We start from the raw sequence: 26,485 nt of genomic DNA, 5'->3' as shown, positions 1-26,485 counted from the left end.
AGAAGACAGATGAAGGGGCTTCCACAGTTTCCCAGTTTCAACAAAAAAATCACAGGTCTTTGAGATCCACAAACATTGAAAAGTATTTCAAAGTGTCTCACAATAAGGAGTCTCACAAAGTGAAAGATTCAGCAAGGATTTTAGTATGACAGAATAAAATATAGACAAGGATGGGGAAGAGAAAAAGAGACAAACATTTCCTGGCCTCATGAAAGAAATGGGAGCAAAGACTCAAAATGCTGGTCCCCAATTCTTAGATTTATACTGGAGACCTGGGGGAATACAGGCGGTCAAAGACAATGAGTCTGAGTTTATGAAATGGCTGACAAGGATGGGTCAACCTCCCAAATCACACCCTAAATCAGGGACAATGAGATGCTTTAGAATGTCTCTTTCCTCTCTTTCCTAGGAAATGATTATTTTTCCACCCATCCAAGGATCCTTGCACCTCAGTAACATCTCAAAAAAGAAAATGGAAGCAGGTAGCTGCTCTTTTTCTCCTGGTTTTTGTAACTTAGCATGTAAAAGGAGATGGGAGGTGGCCAGTTGCTCTGGCTCTCCTTGTTCTAATATCAGAGTCTGGCCAGTTAACTATTGATTAAAATATAACTTTCCTGTCTCCTTTTCTGTCCATCTTGCCTCATAAGGAGATTTTCCTGATTGAGTTAAATAAGACAGTCTTTGAGGAAGAAAATGAGACTTTTAATGTAATAAAATATGTGAACAGAAATGAATAAGAAAAGGAAGAAAATGAGAACACCTAGCCTTTAGACATTTCATTTTAATGAGTCTATGAGTTCATGAATTTACTTTTATTAACATTTTTTAGAATTTATACTTTTTTCATCTTTTGAGATCTCATATATCCTTTTTTTTATTAATTCCTTAGCATGTTGAGTGACATACAATTTTGAATGTGAAATTAAACAAGTTGCTTCATTAAAGCTAACATGGTATATAACTTGTGCATATTGCAAGACTCATTAGCTAACATTTCTTAGAATTTTCAAGCATATGTTTTCTTTATCAACATTTTATATAGGGTATTTCTCTTCAACAAGCTGCGAAATAAACCCTATCATTAGATTTTTGAAATCAAATCTGCAATTTAACTCTTCTCTTCAAGGAAAGATGAGACTTTATTACCTTTTTTACTAAAGTGTTTATAGTACTTAGAAATTTTATTTTATCAAGAGAAACCGGAGTTACATATGTGTTGTGCCCATTTTTGCTTGTTATGCATTCTTAATTTAAGGATAGTAGGTTCACACTCCAACCCTATCATTAGATTTTTGAAATCTAATCTACAATTTAACTCTCCTCCTCAAGGAAAAATGAGGCTTTATTACTTTTTTTGCTAAAGTGTGTCTAGTACTTGGAAATTTTATTTTTATCAAGAGGAACAGGAGTTACATATGTATTGTGCCCATTTATGCTTGCTATCCATTCTAAACTTAAAGATAGTAGGTTCACACTCCAAACCCAAAGAAAGGACTCACATTTCATGTAAATTTTAAGAAAAGATACTGCACTTTTTTTGTTATCCGTTGTAGGGCATATTTCACATCTTTGTTCCTTAAAGTATGAATCCAGCGATTCAACATTGGAATGATCATGGTATAAAATATGGATGACACTTCACTAGTGTCAAAAAACGAGTGGACTTGGGCTGCACATTAGATATCAAAGTCCCCTAAAACACAATGACTATTGTAAGATGGGATTCACAGATGAAGAAAGATTTGTGCCAACCCTCAGTAGAGGTCATCCTGAGATTGGCCATAATGATGAGTAGGTAAGATAAAAGGGCTAGCAGAAGAGAGGAAATCAGATCAGAATCTGCAAATATCATAATTATTAATTCAATCTCATGTACACCTGAGCAGATTAAATATAACAAGGGACTGCTGTCACAGAAGAAATGATTGATGACCTTGTAGCCACAGAAGAGTAAAGTAAAAGTCTTAGTAGTGACTAGAAGGGACAGAAATGTATTGTAGAGATATGGCATTGCCACTAGCACCCAACACATCCTTTGTTGCATGATGACTGTGTAGAGCAGTGGGTTACAGATGGCCATGTAGCAATGTCATAGGACATTGCAAATAAAATTAAAAGTTCACTACTAATGAACAGAAAAAGAATGCCAATTGTGTCACACGAAACAAAAAGAGATTTTTGATACCAAAATTCACCAACATTTTGCTTCCCTTAGCTGTGGAATAATGAAGATCAGTGACAGCCTCGTGTCTGAAAAAAAAGTACATCAGTGTCTGTAGCCTGGAGCCCACCTTTGTGAGGAAGATAATGTCAACATTTCCCACCATTGTGCTTATGTAGATGATAAGGAACAGTCCAAACAATGGACTCTGCAGCTCAGGAGGATATGTGATGCCCATCAGAGTGAAATCACTCACCATTGTGAGATTGTGCTTCTCCTTCCTGCTTTATCAGAAAATCTATTCTAGACAAGAACAATGGCAGAGTCATAGCTTTGAAAATTGCCACCTGGAGAACATTTATTATGCCAAACCACTGTAAATAAGATGCATCCAATCTTTCTAATCTTGAATAGTTGACAATAGACACTTATTTGTATACATGAATATATATAAATGGAGAGACAGAAGTGGATGTTGGTTTTCATATAAGGTGATTTTACTCACATAAGAACATTATTCACTGTATAGATAGTGTAGATATATTTTGGATGTCCCTGTCTAGAGATGTAGTTTTCCTAGTATCTCATGGTTAGAATTCAATTATGCTGTCAATCATCCAACTCTGTCAACTATCCATGTACACATATCTTCCACATCAAATAACCATGTTTCAAGGTAAGCAATCCTGTAAGGTAGGAATGTAGATAGACAAGTAGATAGATAGATAGATAGATAGATAGTAGAAGGATATGTAGAGGACAAATAAATGGATAGATTGAGGGATGCTAGAGATACAGCTATAGATGTATAGAAATGCATATATAAAAATGAAAAATTTAGCATTATTAAAAATTTGGTGTCTGAAAAAAGGACAATGGATAATTACGTATAACGTTATTTAAATTTTCTATTTGGTGTAAAATAATTATAATACAATTATAACAATTATTATAATCAATGACATTGCACAGTACATGCTTCAATTACATATCTAATAAAAAAATTGCAAAAATGCACACAAATTCCTACTTCAAAACACAGTACTATGAACATCTTTTAATTACAAGTGATCCAACTGAAACTGTTAACACACATGACAAATATTGAACAGACATTAGGATAAAAAGCATGTCAGATATTACAAAGAAATTTTTATTTATATGAAGAAACAAGCTAAAATATATGTAGATAGATATAGTGACTGGTGTAAATCACTTAATGTGCATGAAGGTTACTTTGACCAATAAATTGATCTAAAATTCTATCTTCCTGTACAAACAACTATGTCTTTACAGAATGGTTAAGTGATTCATTGTTTCCATAGTATCTGCAAGTAGCACTGAAAGAATGTATATAATTTTTTTCTTGTGGGACTGGGGTTTGAACTCAGAGCTTGACTCTTGTAAAGCAAGTGTTCCTACTGCTTGAGCTATGCCTACAGTCCATCTTGCTCTGGTTATTTTGGAGATGGGGATCTCATTAACTAATAGTACAGGATGGCCTGAACATAGTCCTCCAGATCTCAGCCTCCCAATTAGCTAGGATTACAGGCATGAAATACCAGAACCTGTTTCATTTTTTATTTTTTTTTTATATTTGGGTATCTTGAGGATTGAATCCAGGACTTATATTATGTGCCCTTTTATATGTCTGTGAATGTGTGTGATAGGTTCTGACTATGTGGCTCAGGCTCACCTTGAATGAGTTTTTCTCCTGCCTTTCTACTGTTTGCACCTACAGTTCTGGTATTTTTAAGTTAAGTTGTGGTGATGACCTCTCTGAAACAATTTTTCTTTTTTTTTTAAATTCATATGTGCATACAATGTTTGGGTCATTTCTCCCCCCAACCACTCCCTTACGCTCCTCCCCCTGCACCCTAACTTCCCCCCCCACCCCATCGATACCCAGCAGAAACTATTTTGCCCTTATCTCTAATTTTGTTGAAGAGAGAGTATAAGCCATAATAGGAAGGAGCAAGGGTGTTTGCTAGTTGAGATAAGTGTAGCTATACAGGGAGTTGACTCACATTAATTTCCTATGCTTATGAGTTACTTTCTAGGTTAATTCATCTTGATCTAAACTTTTCTCTAGTTCCTGGTCCCCTTCTCCTATTGGCCTCAGTTGCTTTTAAGGTATCTGCTTTAGTGAAACAATTTTTCTTATCATACATATATGTACATTCTCTGCACAGGAACTTAAGTTCTTCATCAAGACTAAAGAGGTGAGTAGATGGAGAGTAGGTCAATTAGAAAATAATAGAAAATTTCCCAATCTCTACCTGGTTCCCCTAATTTCATGGCTGCAATTAGACAATTACTGTACTATTTTTTTCATTATTTATCCATTATTTGTCATTTCAATAACATTTTAATGCAAGTTACTTTTTCATTAATTTGAAAAATATTCTTCCTCAGTGGGTATTTACATTGTAGTTGAAATATGCATACCTATATATAACACATCCTGTTCATGTACTGTGACAGTGGAACCAGGGACTATGAGGAAATCTGAGCAAATAAGGAGAGAGAGAGCTCAAATGCCTGTTGTTTTATACAATGAAGACTCATAAAAACTTATTTGTGTAAAGGGGCACTCTATTTTAAAGAAAATAAAGTTTTACATTTGTATAATATTTTGTATCGGTACACATTGCATAAAACTATTACTATGGCACACAGTACCATAGAGAAAAGATAATGAAATAAAAATGACATACATATGGATTTGGGGATACATTTATGTATACTGTGCAATATTCCACAAGATCTTCTTCCAATTATAACAGGATAAGCAGAAGTGTATTTTCAAATGAACATATCTGAACATTTCTAGTAGTCCAGGTATCAATCAGATCAGCATAGTTGCAGGTGAATGGCACTTAAACTAATAATTATTGATGTGAAAAATCATGATCACTAATTGTCCTACATTTTGAAAAGAAAAAAGGAAATGCCCAGTTTACAATGAAAATTATAGCAATAGTCATCCTCATGTGATATTGAAGCAAATAAACAAAATCATACACTTTAAAATATTTATAAAGCAATTCATATCCATATTGCACTTAACAGACAAAATTGAGGGCTTTTTATTCCTATCTAATATCTTGCCCTGATCAATTCAAGTATTTCTCTTATATTAAAGAACCAGGGGGAAGGAGGGTGGGAGACAGGAGGAAGAGGTGACCTAAACAGTGTATACACATATGAATAAATATAAAAATATTAAAAAATAAAGATAGCAAAGCATATCCAATTATAATATTAGATAAATATTTTCAATTAATGCAATCAGAAACACTTCAAATCCAGTTTTTTGTTGTTTTACTTTGTCTTGTAATCCTGAAATAATACAAAATAACATGCATGTGGTAAGAACCAATATTTCACTAAAATAAAGAAAGGTAAAGGTATTTCCTCTCACCAGGGTTGTACCTTAACAGAGAGAAACAAATTGTGTTTACATAATATGCTATCTTTACTGAGCCTTCCTTTATTTTTTAAAACTATGCTCCAGAAAAAAATAGTAACATTCACACCTGAAATAAAGAGCATTTTACCATTGCTATAAAAAACATGTACTAAAAGTCTCTTGACAGACAAAAATAAAGCTTTCAATGTGAAGTGGAAACTCCATGCTCCTTACTAGCAGATTAGGGGAGAATCTCACTGAAAACCTTATGTACATAATGAATGAGGTGGTCAGAAAAGGACCCGGGTCCTCTATCTAAGTATTTGGAAGGATGTGGAAATGAGAGAATGACCTACAACTGTTCCATTTTCTGCATTTAAATAAATATCCGTGTCCTTTCATTCATGCTCTTTCTCCCCTCATTTTTGTCATCTATTAAATTATATGTATACAAAATGAGCACAATACACAATGTAATTTTTCAAAGATGTTTACAATCTTTTAAACTCTTACCTTAAGGGAAAATATTGAAAATTAATATGAAGAAAACAAGGGGTCCAGTTGCTGCTCAGGCATCATGGAGTAAAAGCAATCTCAGAAAGTTAATCTCAAATGGTCACTTACATTAGACTAACTTTTTTGTTTCATTGATTCTTTGTATGTTTTTTTGTTTCTATGTCATTGATATTTGCACTTATTTTTATTATTTCTCTCCTGCTTGTTTTGGGATTTGCTTGTTCTTGTTTTTCTAGGAGTTTGAGATGAAGCATTAATTAATTGATTTGAAATCTTTCTATCTTTTTAATATATGCACTCATGGGTATAAACTTTTCTCTTAGGACTGCCTTTGCTGGTCCCATAGATTCCAGTAGGTCGTTTTCACTTTCATTAACTTCCAGGAACCTCTTAATTTCTTTTTTTATTTCATCAATGATCCATTGATCATTGAGCATTGTGTTGTTCAGCTTCCAAATGTTTGCATGTTTTTTACTGTTTTTTTTTGCTGTTGAATTCTAAATTTAATGCATTGTGATCAGCTAGAATGCATGGGATTATTTATCTTTTCTTATATTTGCTGAGGCTTGCTTTGTGCCATAAGATATAATCAATTTTGGAGAAGGTTCTATGGGCAGTTGAGAAAAATACATATTGTGCAGAAGTTAGATGAAATATTCTGTAAACATAGGCTAGGTCCATGGTGAGATTTAGATCTAGGATTTCTTTATCAATTTTTTCTTTGCATGACCTATCTATTGGTGATAAGGGGGTGTTAGAATCTCCCACTACCACTGCATTGGAGTTTACATATGTTTTTAGGTCCTCAGAGTATGTTTGATGAAATTGGGTTCATTGAAGTTGGGAGCATATAGGTTGATAATTGTTATTTCCTTTTGGTGTACTTCCCCTTTTATTAGTATGGAATGTCCTTCTTTATCTCATTTGGTCAATGTAGGTTTGAAGTCTACTTTGTCCAAGATAATTATTGCAACTCCTGCCTGTTTTGTGGGCCATTGGCTTGATAAATCTTCTTCCAGACTTTCTCCCTCAGCCAGTGCTTATTTCTGTTGATGCGATGGGTCTCTTGAAAGCAACAGATTGTTGGATCTTCCTTTTTAATCCAGTTTGCCTAATGGTGTCTTTTGATGTGGGAATTAAGTCCATTAACATTCAGTGTTAGTATTGATAGATATGTAGTGATTACTGTCATTTAGTTGTCTTTGTTGTTTCAAGGTTTGATTGTGTGCAGCTAAATCAATGTTACTCTCTACATTCTGGCCCTTTCTTCTCCTCTGGTTTGATACTGCCTGTCCTTTCATGGTTTTGTTTACTTTCATTTTCTGTGTGCAGAATTCTTTGAAGAATCTTTTGTAGTGGTGGCTTGGTGGTCATATATTGTTTACTTTCTGCTTATCATGGAAAACTTCTATTGCTCCATCTATTTTAAATGACAGATTTGCTGGGTAGAGTATCCTAGGGTTGAAGTTATTTCCATTCAGTGTCTGGAATATCTCACTCTGTGAGCTTCTTGCTTTTAAGTTTTCCTTGGAGAAATGTGCTGTGATTTTGATGGGTTTACCTTTGTGTATTATTTTTTTTTTTTCTCTCTTACAGCCTTCAATATTCTTTCTCTATTCTCCGTGCTTGTTGCTTTAATGATAATATACTCTGGGGTAGTTCTATTTTGGTCAAGTTTGTTAGGTGTCCTGGAGGCTTCCTGTTCCTGAATGGCCATAGTTTATTCTAGATTTGGGAAATTTTCCATTATTATTTTGTTAAATATATTATGAATTCCTTTTGCTTCCACTTCTTCTCCTTCGCCAATGCCCATGATTCTCAGGTTTGGTCTTTTGATAGAGTCAGTGAGTTCTTGCATATTCCTTTCACATGTTTTGAGTTATTTGAGTAATAGTTCTTCAGTTTTTCCATTTCATCTTTGAGTTATGAGATTTGTTGTCTCCTTGTTCTAATCTGCTGGAGTGGCCTTCCGTAGTGTCTTGTATTTCTGTTTCTTTATTTTTTTTTTTGAGGTTTTCCATAATATGGGTCACTCCCTCTTTGATATTGTCAATTTTCAACCTTAATTCAGTTATCTCTCTATGGTGTTCTCTGTTTCACTTTGGTATTTATTTAGGGCTCCTATGAGTTCATTTATTTGTTTTTATGTCTTCTTATATTCTTCAATTTTTTTGTCTTGGAATTTCTTGAGTGCCTCCTGTACATTTTGGTTTACCTTGTCTAGTAACATCTCCATGAAATTCTCAGTGATTTCTTTCAGGATTTCTTCTTTCAGGGTGTTGTTTTGGGATAGTCTATCTTTGTTTTGTTGGAGTCTGGAACTGGGAATCCATTTTCTTCATTTCCTTCTGAATCCTGTACCAACTTATTTTTGGGGGTGAATGGTTTCCATCCCTTTTTCATCTTCCCATTGTTCCACTTGGTGCTGTTTCTTTCCCTGGTCTGTGTGTAATTTAGTATTAGCTAACTTACAACAGTAAAACAAATGGAAACAAGAAAGAAAGAGAAAAAAGAAAAAGGAAGAAAAGGAAAAAAATAGAGAATCAAGAAATCAACAAGCAGAGATGGTGGACAAATAAACAGTGACTAAGACATACCCTTAGAGAAAAAGAAAAAAAAAATGCAGGTTCAAGAGCAATAGAATTTCAGTCTTAGTAGCTCTGGGTGTTACAGCTTTACATACAGTCCTAGTGTTAATATTTAACCAGTAGCTCTGTCGTAGTTTAACCAAGTGGTTGTGTCAGGAGATGAGCTTTGTGGACTGTTCTCTGCCCTATTTCATTCAACAGCTCATCACCTACCTACTGTCTTCCTGTCTGCCTTCCCAGGCTTTGTTTACTGAAAGTTCACATGGAGTTCATCTCCTTGTCATTCCCCCCTTCTTCTTGCAGAGGCTTGTCAGCCATCTGCATTTCCAGGGCTTTGTTTAATGAAAGTTTACATGGAGATCAGCTCCTCGACCCTCTGCTGCTTCTCCAGTGTGCTCAGAGCACCCCGCCCCCTCTGTTGCATGTTGCTTTTCAGTTTCTTGTTTATTATTCAGGTGTGGGTCAGTCTGTCCAGGGGGCTATGCTGGTTTATCCTAGGAGTACCTGTGGGAATACCACTTGCTGCTTTTTTGCTCACCTGTTGGTCTGTGTCTACCAAGCAGGTTTAGAGCTGGTGTCTGGCGGTGCAAGAACCCTACTGTTTTCTTGTGTAATGTGGTGTGGAGAAGCTTAGTATGGGCTGGGGGTTCAGGGTGTGGAAGTTTTGCTTCTTCTTGTTTTTTTTTTTCTGCCAACTGTGGCTCCAGCATCTCAGCAAGAGTTTTGATTTGCAGAGCTCATGCTGCCTGCTTCCTCTAGTTGCCATCTTGCTAGCATGCTCTATATTGTACTTTAATCAGATTAACTCTATTACTTACACCTTCTCTATAGACCTGTTCCCCTATTTTTTAACAACTTCAGTGCATTTTGTCATTCTATCTTCACACAAAGATGTCATGTATTTTGATATTATTCACTATTACTCTTTTTTCCTTTGCCACTTCCTCATTTTACCCTTGGACAGACCAACTGTTAGACTCTTGCCATCTCTCTCTTTCTGTATATGTGTATATTTGTATATGATCATGTTTGTACTTGTGTTTAGATTTATCTTTTAGGTATAGCTTCTGAGTTGGAGAGAAAATATGTGACCTTTGTCCTAATCCTTTGAAATACAATTTAGTTAACTAAGGGAGTTTCCTTAACTTTAAATATTCTGGCAATTGTTAACAATATAACTACCTGTTTTCTTGTATTAACACTTTTTTACATAGTGAAAATTACATTGGATTAAAATTGCCTTCATGAAGTCAGTTTATTTTTTTATTAATTTTTTTGTAAAGTAATATTGAAACTTAATACTCTCCTTCCTCTTCCCTTTAATCCTGATCCTAACACAGTATTTCCTTTAGCAGAATTAAGCCTTATCTACTGTATATTATTTACTTGGATGTTGTCATTGGTAAATATATTTATGTCTTTGTTAACACTATACAGTGTAGTTTTCAAATATTTAAAATTATATTTAAATGCTTGCTGTCTTATTCCATGAATATTTTTCAGCCAGACATATTTTTGAATTAATCTATATCAGTTCATTTAGATATGAGTCATTCATGGATATTTCAAGATATATAAGCTTATTTAATGCTTTTAAATTGCTGGTGATGCGGCTAATAAACTTTTACACTCTTTCACGAAACATGGGAATATTTCCTTAATCCTATCTCTTCACCATTACTTTGTAGCCCTATTATTTTAAACTATTGTCCTAAAATTGTAGGAAGGTTTTGAAAAATAAGTTCAAATTTATAATTTTCAGATTACTATTAAAGGGTGTGAACATACGATCATATATTTGTGATTTTCCTGTATATGTACTTTGTTCATTTTTTCCACTTACTGTAGGTTTATTATTAATTCCACAAATGCACAATAGTACCTAATTTCTCCAGGTTGTGGATTATTTCTTTTATTGCATTTATGATCATTTTCATTGTTCAGAGTTAAAATCTTTATGCATGTATCTATCAAACTTAATTTTTTTAAAAAAAATCATACTCATCATTCTTTTATTTTGAGATTGTGTTCTTTTATATTTTATAAAATTAGAGTTGGACAGGTGGTATGTTGTCATTTATCAGCTGGACCTGGGTGACCAGAACCACAAAAGGTGGGGGGACTATTGAGTTGTGCTCAATAGCCACTTTAATGAAGATAATTTCTGCTTTTTTGAAACTCCTTTTTCACGGACAGCATTTGGTCAGAAAAAGGATGATAAGGATTAAATGTCAAGGTTACATTAGAACAAGGAAGCACAGTTAAAATTATCTCTCTGTTATGTGTCTTTTAAAATGGGAACAGAAAGCAGGAGAAACACGGTCAGCATAACCTTCTTATTTACATCTGAGGGAAACAAAGCCATCTGGGGAACCTTGAGCACTGTTGTTTTTCTGGACATCTGGTTCTGAGACCCTTGCCTCAGTTCCTTAGAGCTTTCTCACAAGGCCAGATGCTAAATCATACAGGCACAGTCCTTCTGCTGGCTCTGACAGTGGTACATTGTGACAGTTACAAAAATGTACACAATACATCTTAGTTAAATTCACCTACATCATTCTCTTCTATCCCCTCTTCCCCCATTTTTGAGATTGTTATAACAGGTGTTATTTTTCCATTTCCACACATGAAACATTTCCATACATGAACTCAGTTGTGGTTAAGAATTGTTTTTTTCCATGCTGAAGCATATATATATTTATATACACACAAAAACATAGAAACAAACAAGACTGTACACCCAGGACAGTCATCTTTTATCCAAGCCTGTGATATGATTGGATAAGGTTTATCAGTGACCATTATAAAATTCATATATTTAAAGAAGAAACCATGTGAATTATAGTGAAGTTAGCTTCCAAAAAATGGTGTTATGGTAAGAATACATTTTGGGAAGAGACTCTGAAAAATACTTTTGAGGACTTATTTAAATTTAATAAACTCAATTTAGGCAAATGTCCATTTATTGAATTTGGCTTTCTAAGGAGACTTTCCTATTGGAAATATGGAATAAATGTGTCTCTTGTAAGAAAATGAGTCTTGCATTGCAATTAAAGCATAAGTAGAAATAAAGAGAAAAGAAAGAAAATGGGAACACTACCAGTTTGTGGACATTTTATTTTAATGTCAATTTGGTAAAAATTAGTGTTATTAATGAATATTTGAACTTAAACATTTTTATATCTATTGAGATGTCATACATGCTATCATTTTAGGTTTTTGAACATATGATGAATAATAACTTTGTATCTTAAATCAAACCAATTTCTTGTTTAACATAATATTTTATACCACAATATTATGGTGATATATTATTATTTATACCACAATATTATTTACCATAATATTTTTGTAAATATTCTTAAGTAATCAACTAAAGATTTGCTTAGAATTTTCATATACATGATAGCTTTATTTGCCTTTGATACCCCAGGGTAGTGTGACTTGAAAATTGGAAAATATTCCTTCTAGTTAGAGTTCTAGGAACATTTCTAAAGAAAACAAGCAATGTGAACCTGATTTTTAGATGTATATGTAAAGTATATTTTTAAGACAAATTTCCATTTTGAGATACTCCTTATCATGATTTTTTTCTAGTTTATTTTCTTTGAGATTTTGTAAATGAAAAGCTACAATACACTACTGCTTCTAATGCCAATCAAAAACACAGATTGTGATTTTGTACACAACTTTGGTGTCCCTGAATTTTTTGGTATTTTTGTAATTCAAAATTTTATTGAAGTTTCTGAATTACTTTTTTGATTCAAATTCTTTATTTAGCCAACTTCAAAAGTCTGAACAACATTTGTTTTAGAATTAAGATGTTGAAGTATGTACAATCATAGTTTGCTTTTCAATTTCATTTAGTTCATATTTCTATTTTTCTGTGTTATAAAAGTTATACTTATCTTTGGAAGTTGACTAGGGCAGAAATATAAGTTAAATATATGAATTTCACCATTTCAGTAATTTTTACTCACAAATAATATTAAAATCATCTTAAAGTAATTTTTATGAACATGTAAAATTGTGTTTGCATTTAATATCCAGTACATAGTTGGTTCATTGAAACCACACTTTGTAAAAACACATAACATTTCTGGTGAACGTAAACAGTCTCATACAGTTGAAACTCATCATGTGTTTTCACATGAATAAACATGTCATTACACAATACATTCAGTAATAAAGACCTTGCCTGGACTTGGCATGGTACCACTCAGTGCTTCAAGACAGCATAGGCCTCCATTCAGCTCTGGAGAAGAGATTAACAGCTCTGCATCAAGGAGATCAGTGATCATGATAGCCATGTTCATCCCTGTGAACCTTCCCTCAGCATGTACATTGACCTCCATTGTGGCTGGTGCCATGGGCACCTTCTCAGAGGACATATCTAGAGCTTGAGATATGATTTCCTAGGACAAACATTATTTTTGAAATGTTGATTAAGGTACCATATGGATAATATAAAAAAGTCTCACTCTAGTCCAGGAAAGGTATAAGTTTTATGCCTAATAATAATACCAATAATTATTTTTTTAATAGTTGCTTACATATAATAATTAAAGTGAGATCTGTGCCAGGCTTTGTGTTAGGTATATTCCCTAGTCCATAAATGAACACAAGAAACATATAGAATAAATACTATCATTATCTCTGTTCCAGAGGCCAAGAAACATGAATGTGGTCTGACAGGCAGTAAGGGAGAAAAGTAGACTTTGCATCATGAAACATAGCACTAAGTACCACTGTAGCTTCCTATGTCCAACATTGGGCAAAGTCATCATTTTCTCAGAGCTCTCTTTTACAGAGCCTTGAAAGCTAAAATTCTTGATATTTTTGAAAGATCTGTTTCTGATTCTTTACTAACATTTTCCCCAAATTTTCATATTCCAAAACATAATATGATATTCCTTTCTTGGAGGAGTATCCATAATTTTTATTAGGTTATATTCTTTATACAGGATGATTCATAGTAACAATTTCAGTTAAACTTATATTGTACATTAGCTACTTTGCCCCCATACTCTCTCCTCCTCTACTCCCTCAATGCCCCACTTAAAATAGTTGCAAGAGGTTTCTTAGTTCTGTTTCGTATTAGCATATGAAATCCATCTACCATATGCCATCACCTTAATCTCCTTCATTCACCCTCCCTGTTAACACTAGAAACCCCGCACTATATCTATTTTACCATCCTGTTTTTGTTATTAATATTTAAGTTGATGTTCAAAGGGGTGTTTCAATGTATGACCAATGTGAGTATATGTTACTTCAACCCCTCCATTACTTCCCCTTACCCCTTTACCTAACAGCCCCCATTTTTCAACAGCTTTCAATACTTCCTTATATCCTCTACTTTCATGTCTTATGTTTTATGATACTACTGGTGCTCTATCATCCTTCTTTCCTTTCCCTCTTTCTCCAAGTTCCATAGAGTAAATATAACAATCGAATTTTACTCAGCCATGAGGAGTAATGACATGTGGTTTGAAGGTAAATGGATGCAATTATAGGACATCATGTTAAGTGAAGTAAGCCAGGCTTAGAAAGACAAAAGATACATGTTTTCTCTCATACATAGAAGATAGACCCAAAAGGTAGGGGCAAATACAGCAATGTTGTAGGACTTGGGTTACATAACGGGGAGAGAACATATATGAGAGGTATGGGGTTAGACAGAAAACGCAAAACATGAAAGCATCTGAGGTTCCCACTCCAGAGGAATTAATACAGAAACCTTAAAGTAAAAGAGGTCAACATGAAAAGGGGATCAGGAACCAGTGTAAAGATCAGTTAGAGATGAATCAACCTGGGTTTTAACACATTTGTATATGAAAGCAATGCTAGGAATCTTTCTGTATAGCTGTCCTTATCTCAACTAGCAAAAATGCTATTTCTTTCTTATTATTGCTTATTTCTAGTCTTCAATGGAACTGGAGAAAAGTGCGAACACGTTCTTCCTGAAAGGGAGGGAAGGGGGTGAGACGGTGGGGGCAGGGATAAGAGGGAGAAGTGACCCAAACAATGTATGCACATGTAAATAAATGAATAATAATAAAAAAATAAACATACACACAAAAACAAGGATGATCATATAGAAACTCAGATGGAGAACATGTTTGTAATGTTAATATCTTGCTGTTTTCTATTCCAAATACATTTTTAGAAAAGTAAAATAGTCTTGCATGTAAAGAAACATTCAAATTTTGGTCTGCAATTTCAACATAAAAATAAAGTGCATGCACCATTTAGTAACAGTTATCCTCACATTTATTTTCACATGAAATTTACATGTTTTTATCATTTTTAAGAAATAACTTTTACTCAATTTTGATTGCTTACAAGGATACTTTCATCACATTTTGCTGTTATAAATAAACAGGTCAGTCTCTCAATGATGTAAATAAAATGGCATGAATAGTGAATAATGAAAATAATGAAAAAAATTGAGGTTTTAGGCAGGTGTATGCATGAAGTACATGAGAAGTTCATGCATCTGTACATACTACAAGCCACCTTCATTAGAAACAATGCAGTTAAAATCATGGCAGTACCTGCACTTGCTTCCTTCAAGTTGGATTATCAATTCTATGCCATCAAAAAATGAATCCTTACCAAAAAATAGCAAACTGTCATATTGACCGAATATATGTAATATCAACCATGAAAAAGAATAAATATAGAACTATTATACCATAGAACAGGCATTTTTTGCAAGAACAAAACAAGTAGATTTTGACTTTTTACCAAGAAGTATGCATTTAGAGACCTAAGGTAGAGTGACTATCCATTTTCAAAAATGGCCTTAGGGAATCATGATCAAAACAGGAAGTAAACCAACCAAATAAAAAAGTAAAAACACTGAATGCTTCTATGACAGAAGCCAAAAAGTATATATTAATTGTTGTACTGATTCATATTCACATATTCATTTAGTTAAATAAAATTAGATGTTGTGCTGAAGCTTTGGGTTGCTGACTAGCCAAATATGTTCAGTTTGTGGAGTCTCTTGGGCTCAAAAATGAAAGTAAGGGCATTCATGAGAAAAGAGAGGGAGCCTAGAATTCCAGTATAGAATATAAAAATTTAAGGTCACTGAAAGACTGATTTCTTCAAATATTGTGATGCAATGAGTCTCATGATTCCACAATGAAGTATGATTTTAACAACCAACAGAGGTGAGGAAGTATAAAACAGAAAGATTGTATTTGCATGAACTCACAGATGTATACAGAAATACATACATGGATATTGGAAAGATTACTGTAATACTCGGGAAAAAAAACCACAAAAATATTTGACTCTTGCTTTATTTGTATGCCACACAGCATACAATTCTGCTACCTGCTCTACTGGTCTTTACCCCCTGAAACCATTCTCTGTGCTAGATAATTTCTTCTATTATTATACTACAAACCATCACTTCTTTTACTTTTTTATTCCCAAAGTACTCATAACATTTAGAACTTTTACTAGTATGATAAAGGCCAATTTTGAAATATGTGTGGATTCAAGTTGTGTTTGCTATACATTTTTAACAATCCAAGTTCATATCCAATTCTGATTTGTGGGAGTCATATAGTATGTGCCCTTTAAGGAGAAATGTAGCATTTATTTTCCTATACCCTTTTTAGAGCATATTTTACATCTTTGTTCCTCAAGCTATAGATCAAGGAATTCAACACTGGAATGATCAGGGTATAAAATATGGGGGACACTTTATCAGTATCCGTGGAGTGAGTGGACTTGGGCTGCACATACATAGATATCAATGTCCCATAGAAGACAATGACCACAGTCAGGTGAGACCCACAGGTGGAGAAAGCTTTGCATCTGCCTTCCACAGAGGTCATCCTGCGAACAGCTACAAGGATGAGCAGGTAGGATACAAGAACTATCAGAAGGGAGACAATCAGATCAAATGCTGCAAAAATCAAAATGATAAACTTGATTTCCTGAGTATTAGAGCAGAGCAAGGATATCAAAGGGAGACAGTCACAGAAGAACTGTTTGATGACATTGTCACCACAGAAGGGTAAAGTGAAAATCTTTATAGTGATCAGTAGAGAAATAAATGTGCAGTAGAGATAGGGGCTTATCACCTGTACCCAACATAATCTTTGTGACATGATGACTGTGTAGAGCAGTGGGTTACAGATGGCCACATAGCGGTCATAGGACATTGCAAACAGAATAAAAAGCTCACTACCAATGAACACAAGAAAGAAAGATAACTGTGTAGCACAAAAACAATAGGAGATTGTGTTTTGATCTACAACAAAATTCAACAACATTTTGGGTCCCACAGCTGTAGAGTAACCAAGATCTGTGAGAGCCTGGTGTCTGAGAAAAAAGTACATTGGGGTCTGTAGCGTGGAGTCCACTATGGTGAGGATGATCATGCCCAAGTTGTCCACCACTGAGATCACATAGAGGATAAGGAAAAAAACAAATAATGGTGCCTGCAGCTCAGGACGACCTGTGATGCCCATCAGAATGAATTCACTCACTGCTGTGAGATTGTGCTTCTCTATCATGCTTTATCAGAAAAACCTGTGTTTGATAAAGACATCATCACAGTGAATAGATTTCACATATCACCACCACAGGGACATTTCTTATGGGATGCCGTTTTAAATAAGAGACAAACTTCCAGTTTTAAAATATTTGAAAATAAATGAATGCATCTTTGTAAAAGTCATATACCTAAAGATTGGTACTGATTTAGATCAGTGGTTTTAAATAAAGTTGATTTTACTCACAAAACAAACTATGCAGTGCAAAGAGATAATTTATTTGTCACATTGGGCAGAGTGATGCTTCTGCCAGCTAATGACTAAAGCCCAATTAATATGCTCAACATACTACTATATTTTATATTCAGCCGCAAGGAATTCTTGCTCAAATACCAATAGTTCCAAGGTTGAGAAACGCCAATATATAAGTAGAGAGAATGATAGGTCGAGAGATAGATAGAAAAAAATAAACAACCAGACAGATAGACATAGATAAATGCAGATATAAAAATAAAAAGGAGTTTATACCTTATTTATTATTTTTGTGTGAAAGAACAGGACAATTATTTTACTTCTCTTAAGTTTTCTATTTGTCATTTATGTGAGAACAATTATATAGTGTCATGTATCAAGTTCATTTAATAAAATGATAGAAATGGATATTTCAATTAATAAGAATTTTAACAACATATTCCTAAAATGCATAAAATTCCATACTTTAAATTAGCCTGATGTATAAATGGAAAACTATAATTGATCACTTGGAATTCATTTTTATAAGAAGAAAAAAATTGGAAGTATATGTATATGTAGTCCATTTTATATATGAATTTAGTGTATACACATTTATTTTTGCAAATAGTTTATCTAAAAATCTTTATTTGCATATATAAAACAAACGTTTTCTTGCTGTGTTGTTGGGAAGGATGAAGGATGATTAAATACTTCAATATTCCATGATATGTGGGAATTTTTATCAAAGATCAGGTACATATGTATCTTGTTTTTCCTTTTAACTGTAAGTAGTGATAATAACCTACCTGAAAGCAGTTTTCAATTTTCTCCACAGAGGGCTAACTTTTTTTCTGGACAAAAATAATGAATATATGAAAAATAGGTGAAGTAGATCATAATAAATGTGATGAATTAAATTTCAACTTCACCCAGTTCTCCACTCTATGGCTGAAACTAGGCATGAACATGATATTGCCCTGGATTACTTGTATTTTATTCTCAATAAGTATTTGAATACATTTTCACATGAGTTAACATGGTACATATTTAATAAAAATATTATTCAACCCGCATGAGCATTTTCATCATAATCAAAATTAGCAAATCAGATACCCTTTATCATGCCAGAACCTGATGGAATATGAGGAAATCTGTGGAAATTAGGAGAAATGGAGGTATCTGGCATTTGTTTTATCCAATGATTACTCACAAATATCCTTTTAGATAAAGCAATGGGTGCTATATTTAAAAAAGAAAAAATGGGTAACTCTTATTTATAATTCTACATTATACAAAACATTTATTATGGTGCATATTGGCATACAATATCATAGACAGAAATGCAATACACAAAGAATGATATACACCTGGATTCTTAGATGTGTTTTTGGAATCCTCTGTGGAATATGCCATAGGAATTCTTCCAAATATAATACAGACATTCTGCAAAGAATTGTGCAATCAAATAAAACATATCTGAATATTTCTCATAGCTCAGAGATTAATGAATATAACACAGACTCTAAACATAAAATAATTACTATGATGTGAAAAAATTGTTGTCACCGATTATCTTAAAATTAAAAAAAAAGAAATGACTTTACTATGGAAATTGTAGTACCAGCATCTGTGTGTGAGCTGCAAATAAATAATTGTATAATATTATATGTGAATCTAGTTATAAATTGTACTTAACTCAATAAAATGTTTGTATTGTGGCTACTAGATATCCTGCCCTGCCCTATTCAAAAATCATTTTCTATTAAATATAGCAAAGTGTATCAGCTCATGCTCATAACATTAATAAATATCTTCAATAATTTCACTCAGAAGACTCTAAACCTTGTTTGTTGTTATTTTGGTTTGGTTTGGTTTGTAATCATGAATTATGACAAAATAAATACACATAACAAGTAGTACCAATATTACTGTAAGGAAAAGAAAGAAAGTTGTTTCCTCTCACCAGTTTCATAGTTCAACAAATTTCTTTTTGTTCCCTGTAATATAACTACTGAATACTTCTTTAATTTTAAACATACACTCTTGAAAAATTCACTCAGATCCCACTGTTAAACGAAGAACATTTTACCATCACCATAAACTGGTTACTTGGAAGTTTTCTGACATTCAGAAAAAAATATAGCAACCAAAAAACTTTTAACATCTCAATATGAAATGAAAACTCATTTTTTCTTATCAGAGAACAGGATTGAATCTCACTCATATATTTATTTTCATGATAAATGAGAGGGTCACAAAAGCCTATAATATATGAATCCCTAAGTATTTGAAAGGGTATGAAACTGAGACAGTGAGTTCTGTTTCAATTACTTTCTCCAAAAATTTATCCATGTCATTTTAATTTATTCTTCATCTTCACTCATTTTGCCTTATTTTAGATGTAAAATTATATGCATACACAAAATTTTCTAACCACAAATCCAAGGTAGTATTTCAAAGTTGCTTATGAGCATTTATCCTATCAATTGATGAGGAGAATACACAAAAATTTATATGAAGAAAGGAAAGAGGTCTTAGAGCTGGTCAGGCCTTATGATACTGATGTCTTTTTGTGTCACCTACAATGAAATCTCTCTCTTGATTTTCCCATGTGTTTCTTAGCAATTGTTTCTTTGAGATCAATTTATGTATTTTGTTTAACTTTGGAGATACTTTCTGAGGAGTTGCCAAGAAGTTTGTTGGTTATCCCTAAAGCATTTGAATGCTAAATGAAATGCCTGGGAGATTGTCCACTAATTGTCAAGGATGATTTGTATTCAACTTTGACTTTATTATTTATTTATTGTAGGAAACTGCACACCCACTTCTAGATTTTATCCAAAATATTGGTTTTGGGATTTCAAAGAGTTGTTAGTATTCTCGGGTCCACTGAGGCATAATTTCAAATAAAAAGCAATTGGAAGCAAACTAAGTATCTATTAGTGGATGAATATTTAAACAAAATTTGGTTTAAAATATCCCAAACACCAGAACATTATTCAGCCTTAAAAAATGACCTTCTGCAATATGAAATGACAACGGTGAACATGGAGAACTGGTACTAAATGCAATAAATCAGCCATACAACAAATGCTACATGATTCAACTTACATGAAGTGTGGGTAAGAAGCAATGAGAGTGGGCCAGGACTGGAATGTCTAGATAAGGTAAGTTTCACTGGAATTTTGTGGCACTGCTGGAACGTTTTGTGAGAAGCACTGTGGAGAGAACAAATATTCCTACTGCAGCTGGACACCATTAGGCTTTTGACCTCCAGAAGTCATGCTATGATCTCCTAGCTGCTCCTCATGGTACCTTTCTATTAAGAAGTATTTCTCCTCTGTTAGCATCCCTATTAGTACATTTTGATAAACCTTATTTTTCATACCTGCCTCCTGCCATTTCTTCTGTTTCATTGCCCCAGCACAGCAAGACTGCAGCTGTTACAAGGCAGGAATCTTGAACACATCAAAATTGAAAATATCCAGATCACAAAAGTCACTTTGGTTGAGTCTTTTATAAAAAATTTCCACATTATAACAAATGAAAAGGAAATGATGGAAGTGATGAATGGGGAAAAAGAGATAATGGTTTTTTATAGTGGTGGAAAGGTTTTAAAACATTTATTAATCTCCAATATTAAATTATTTTAAAGAGAATGTCAAAATACCTATAGCTGGTATAAAACTAAAACAACATTTGAAAAAAATAAAAATGGAAGTCTGAATCCTGGCTTTATTTAATTTCTTCCTTTATTGACAAAACTAGATGAAACTGGAGTATTATAAATTTAACAGTTGCCACTAAATCATTCTCTTTAGAATTGTTAAATGTAGTACAAAGGAATTTGACCTCAATAAATTAATTTTAAATGAGATTGGTTAAAACCTGAGTCTCATTCCTTTTGTAATATCCCTAGGAGTGGTATTGCTGGATCATATGGCAGATCTATGTTTATTTTTTAAGAAGCCTGCATATTGTTTTCCAAAGATGTTGGACTAGCTTACATTCCCTCTAGCAGTGTATGAGGGTTCCGTTTTCCTGTATGCTCACCAACATTTGTTGTTGGTGGTGTTCTTGATGATGGCTGCTCTAATAGAAGTCAGTTGGAATCTTAGTGTGGTTTCGATTTGCATTTTCTTTAAGGCCAGGGATGGTGAACATTTTTTCATGTGTCTTTGGACTTTTTCCTTTGAAAAAGTTATGTTTAGTTCAGTTGCCAACCTCTTTATTGGTTTGTTAATTTTTAAGGAGTTTAGTTTTTTGAGCTTCTTCTATATTCTAGTTCTCAGTCCTTTGTCTGATGTAGAGCTAGCAGAAAATTTCCCCCACTCTGTGGGTAGTCTCTTCAGTTTAGAGACCATTTCTTTTGTTGTGCAGAAGCGTTTTAATTTCATGTAGTTCCCATTTGTCATCTTTTCTCTTAGTTGCTGGGCTGCCAGAGCTCTACTTAATAAGTCCTTGCCTATACCTATTGCTTCCAGACTATTCCATGCTCTTTTCTGCACTAACTGCAAGTTTTCAGGTCTGATATTAAGGTCCTTTATCCACTTTGAGTTGATACTAGTACAGGGTGATAGGCATGTATCTAGTTTCAGTTTTTTGCAGGCATTGATAACCACTGTTCCCAGCAATATTTATTGAAGAGGCTGTCTTTTTATCATCATATATTTTTGGCCCCTTTGTTAATAATAAGGTGGCTTTAGCTTTGTGGACTCATATTCAGGTCCCCTATTCTGTTCCACTTTTCTTCATATCTGTTTTGTGCCAGTACCATGCTGTTTTTATTGCTGTGGCTCTGTAGTATAGTTTGAAGTTGCTTATTGTGGTATCTCCAGCATTCCTCTTTTTCTCACTATTGCCTTGGCTATTTATGTTCTTTTGTGTTCCCAAATGAACTTTAGGGTAGATTCTTCTATTTCTTTGATGAATTTCATTGGGATTGTGATGGAATTGCATGGAACATGTAGATTGTTTTTGGTAGAGCCATTTTTGCTCTGTTGATTCTACCAGTCTATGAGCACAGGAGATCCTTACACCTTCTGTAGTCTTCTTTGATCTCTTTCTTCAGGAGTTTGTTGTTCTCCTTGTAGAGGTCATTCACATCCTTTGTTAAGTTTATTCCTAAGTACTTGATTGTTTTTAGGCTGCTGTAAATGGAATTGTTTTCCTATATTCTTTGTTAACTTTTTCATTGTTGGTGTACAGAAAAGCTAGTGATTTTTTTGTAAGGTGATTTTGTATCCTGCTATATTACTGAAGCTGTTTATGGTTTCTAAGAGTTTTGTGGTGGAGGTTTTTGGATCTTTGAGGTATATGATAATGTCATCTGCAAATAGAGATACTTGGACTCTTTCTTTAAAATGAAATTTTGTCATTTGCAAGTAAATGGATAGAACTGGAGAGCATCATCTTAGGCCAAGTAAGCCAGGCTCTAATGGCCAAAAATTTCATGTTCTCCCTCATATGCAAATTACAGAACTAAAACAAATGCAGTAATATTATTGGATCCGGGTTATACACTAAGGGGAGAACACTCATGGGAGGAATAGGACAAGGTAAGGAAACCTAAAGCCTGAATGTGGTTGATGTGTTTAGTGTAGAAGAGTGAATAAAGTAATCGTAAACTGGCATACGCCACTATGGGAAGGGGACCAGGAAGTAACAAGAGGTTTGGCAGAGATGAAACAATGTGGGTTGCAATACACAAGTGTATAGAGCAATGCTATGAATCTTGCTTTGTTCTTTACTGCAAACTAGCAAAAATGCTATGTCTTTCTTATCTGTTACATTTTCTCTGTAACAAAATCAGAGAACCAGAGGATGAAACAGGTTTTTCATGGAAACGGGATGGGAAGTGGATTGTGGTGGGAGAAGCACAAATAAATGTGTACACATGTAAGTAACTGCAAAAAATGATAAAATAAAAAATAATTGAGATTGGTTACAATTTTAAGTTTGTTTTCTCTATTTTTAGTGAAGTGGCTGTTTTTACATAATTTCCCATAACATTTTTATGAATTCTTGAAAAAATTGTGTCTGATATATGGAATAGGATAATTGTGTTTTTAATTATTTCATGATAGCTTTTGTTTCATAGAAGGTTCAAATGTGGTGTACTGAAAATAAAGTGTGTATTTGCAAATTACCCAAATTTTCAAAAATATGTCATTACGAAAGGGAATTATAGTAACTATAATTCTGTAAATTATTAATACTATTATGTATTTTCTTAAATTAAAACATTCTTCTTTTTTATAATTAAGATAACATTAGCATTTTTTATTTTTACCACAAACATCATGTATTATAAAATTAAAATTATTTATCTAACCTTCATCACTTGTCAATCTTGGTTCTTATTCACAAGTTTTCTCTTTTCCTGGATTTAAGTACTGTCTACAATGTAGCATTCATACATAAGTTCTCAGAGGTTAACTATAAATTTATGATCTCACAAAATATATATTCCTGGACCTTTTCGTAATACTATTAAGTGATTACTCTGCAATTTCATTTTTCTACTGATTGTTTTTGCTCCATTCATGTTAACTCATTTACATGGATACTGTTCTTTGATTTTGCTGGATATACAATCTTATAAGAAAGTTGCATGTTTTCCTAAAATATTTGCTACTTTTATACACTTAACAGCAAGGTGGATATGTGTCTATTAGTCCAGGTCCTCACCATCACTTTGAAGTGACAAATTTTGAATTTATAGAAATTTTATGCATATGCTACAGTATGTTATGTGTTACATTTTTAATTGCCAGATTACTATGAAAGTAAACTATGTGCCTTATCAATACAGGGGTCTGTCTTTATGAACTTTGCATATGTATTTTGTCTAGTTTTCTATGGGATAGGGGATCTTACTTGTTAGCTCAAGAGATACATAATTGTATGTATGAAGTCAACTCTGTTGTATGTACATCACTACATATCATACTACATTTTCACAGGAAAGATAGTATAGTTCAAATCATAGGATTATCTCATCTTTGCTTGTTGCCTCCCAGTCAGATAAATTGATGTAGAAAATGAACATATCTTAACCCATACTAAACTCTCATATGGACCAAATAAGAAGACAGCCAGTACAAAAAAATTAAGAATGACAAACCTACTTCGTCATAGAGTAGGCCATCTATGGAAAAAGTATATTAACAAAAAGTCTACTTTATTTTGGTGGAAATGGAATTTGAACTCAGGGTTTCATGCTTGTAAAGCAGGTGTTGTACCACTTGAGCCACATTATCAGTACATTTTGCTCTGGTCATTTTTGGAGATGGAGGTCTCAGTAACTATTTGCCTAGCTGGCCTCAAACCACAATCCTTCCAATCTCAGCCTCACAAGTACATGGGATTATAGGCATGAGTCACTGACACCTGGTAAAAGTCTACAACTTTTAAATAAGAATTATCTTTTCACTTAGAGACTGAAGGAAGTCTTATCCATGTGACAAAAACAGACAGGAAGGAATAAAAACAGCCAGCAAGGAAAAACAAATCAAACAGCAAGTTTTGTGGGTACATTTTATGAGTATATATACTCAATTTTATGAGTATTGAAGAATGTTGCCTTCATGCTGCAGTTACTAGTTTCCAAATAACTATGAAAATAAATGACATGAATTATAATAAAAGAACTCTGCCTTTGAGGAATTCTTATATACATATTTTGTCCAAGTTTCTATATATTTTGAATTATATTTAATATTTCTCAAGACATATCTTCATATATTTTCTAGACTCTATTGTTTGCTTTCTAATCTACAATTGATTTGCATGATGCAGACTTAAAAATTCTAAAGCACAAAACTCATCATTTTACATTTTTTACTTGTGTTTTAAGAACTTTTTAATGCTGGACAACACACACACACACACACACACACACACACACCCACACACAGTTACTTTTACTTGGCACTGTTTTATGTGCCAGGCAATGGATTTCAATGATCATTCATTTAATTTGACGTTTGAGGAAAGGAATGACAGAGGTCATATCTTAAAGGAGAGTTTGGCACCAGTGAAAAACAAATCTTAATGTATTGTGCAGCAATATAATGAAGTAGGATATGCTGTACATTCATCGAAGTCTTATATAAATTATGCAATCATCTTTTAGGAAAATATCCTTTTCTTGTACTCTGCATTGTAAGAATATTGTTCTTCAAAGATCAATTCTTAATTCTGAAGAATTAAGATTAAGAATTCCTACTTAATTCTTAATTAAGAATTTTTCCTAATTCTTCAGAATCTTTAGTTCTTCTTAATTGATGAATTATTGTTCATCAATACTGTGATTGGTGAATAAGAGAAACCACTGGTGAAAAAATGAGTTATCACAGTAGTAATTTAAAATTCTAAGTAAAGATTAAAAGAAGAAAACATAGCAATTTGAACCTATTTTTTAAGTGAATCCTTTGAAATTAAAATGATTCCTGTTGGAAGCAGGGTTAAACGAAAGCCTGGAAAAGAAAGAAATGTTTTTGTTGTGATAAGGATAGGTATTCGGGGAGATTCCTAGCATTGCTTCCATGTACAAATGTGTTATATTCTAAGTTGATTCTTCTTGAAATGACTTTTCTCTAGTTCCTGATCCTCTTCTCCTATTGCCCTGTGTTGCTTTAAAGTTTCTGTATTAGTTACTTTGAAATGAGGACAACAAATACTGTCATGTTTTTTGGGTTTCTTACCTATCTTCATACCTCCCTTGTGTGCTCTCACTTTTATCATGTGACCAAAGTCCAATCCCCTTGCTGTATTTGCCCTTGATCTATAGTCTACATATGAGGGAGAACATACGATTATTGGTCTTCTGAGCCTGGCTAACCTTGCTCAGAATGATGTTCTCCAGTTCCATCCACTTGCTTGAGAATGATAAGATTTCATTCTTCTTCATGACTGAGTAGAATTCCATTGTGTATAGATACCACATTTTCTTAACCCATTCACCAGTAGTGGGTCATCTTGTCTGATTCCATAACTTGGCTAGTGTGAATAGCGCTGCAATAAACTGAGCAGTAAGGAAGGGAGGCATCAG

At 33.5% G+C, this 26,485-nt stretch overlaps 1 protein-coding gene across 1 annotated transcript; it reads right to left on the bottom strand.

Annotated features, from left to right (window-relative positions):
- Positions 1-16,299: 16,299 nt before the first annotated feature.
- Positions 16,300-17,217, bottom strand: LOC109676847 (olfactory receptor 8K3-like). Its single transcript, XM_074057654.1, has one exon. The coding sequence runs from the start codon at positions 17,215-17,217 to the stop codon at positions 16,300-16,302; it is 918 nt and encodes a 305-aa protein (XP_073913755.1).
- Positions 17,218-26,485: the final 9,268 nt, after the last annotated feature.

This window comes from Castor canadensis, chromosome 1 (assembly GCF_047511655.1).
Source record: "Castor canadensis chromosome 1, mCasCan1.hap1v2, whole genome shotgun sequence".
Lineage (NCBI taxonomy): Eukaryota > Metazoa > Chordata > Mammalia > Rodentia > Castoridae > Castor > Castor canadensis.
This window is presented reverse-complemented; position numbering and strand designations above follow the sequence as displayed.

Excerpts from the sequence above, each read along its gene's own strand:
- LOC109676847 (XM_074057654.1), bottom strand. The coding sequence starts at position 17,217 with ATGATAGAGAAGCACAATCTCACAGCAGTGAGTGAATTCATTCTGATG.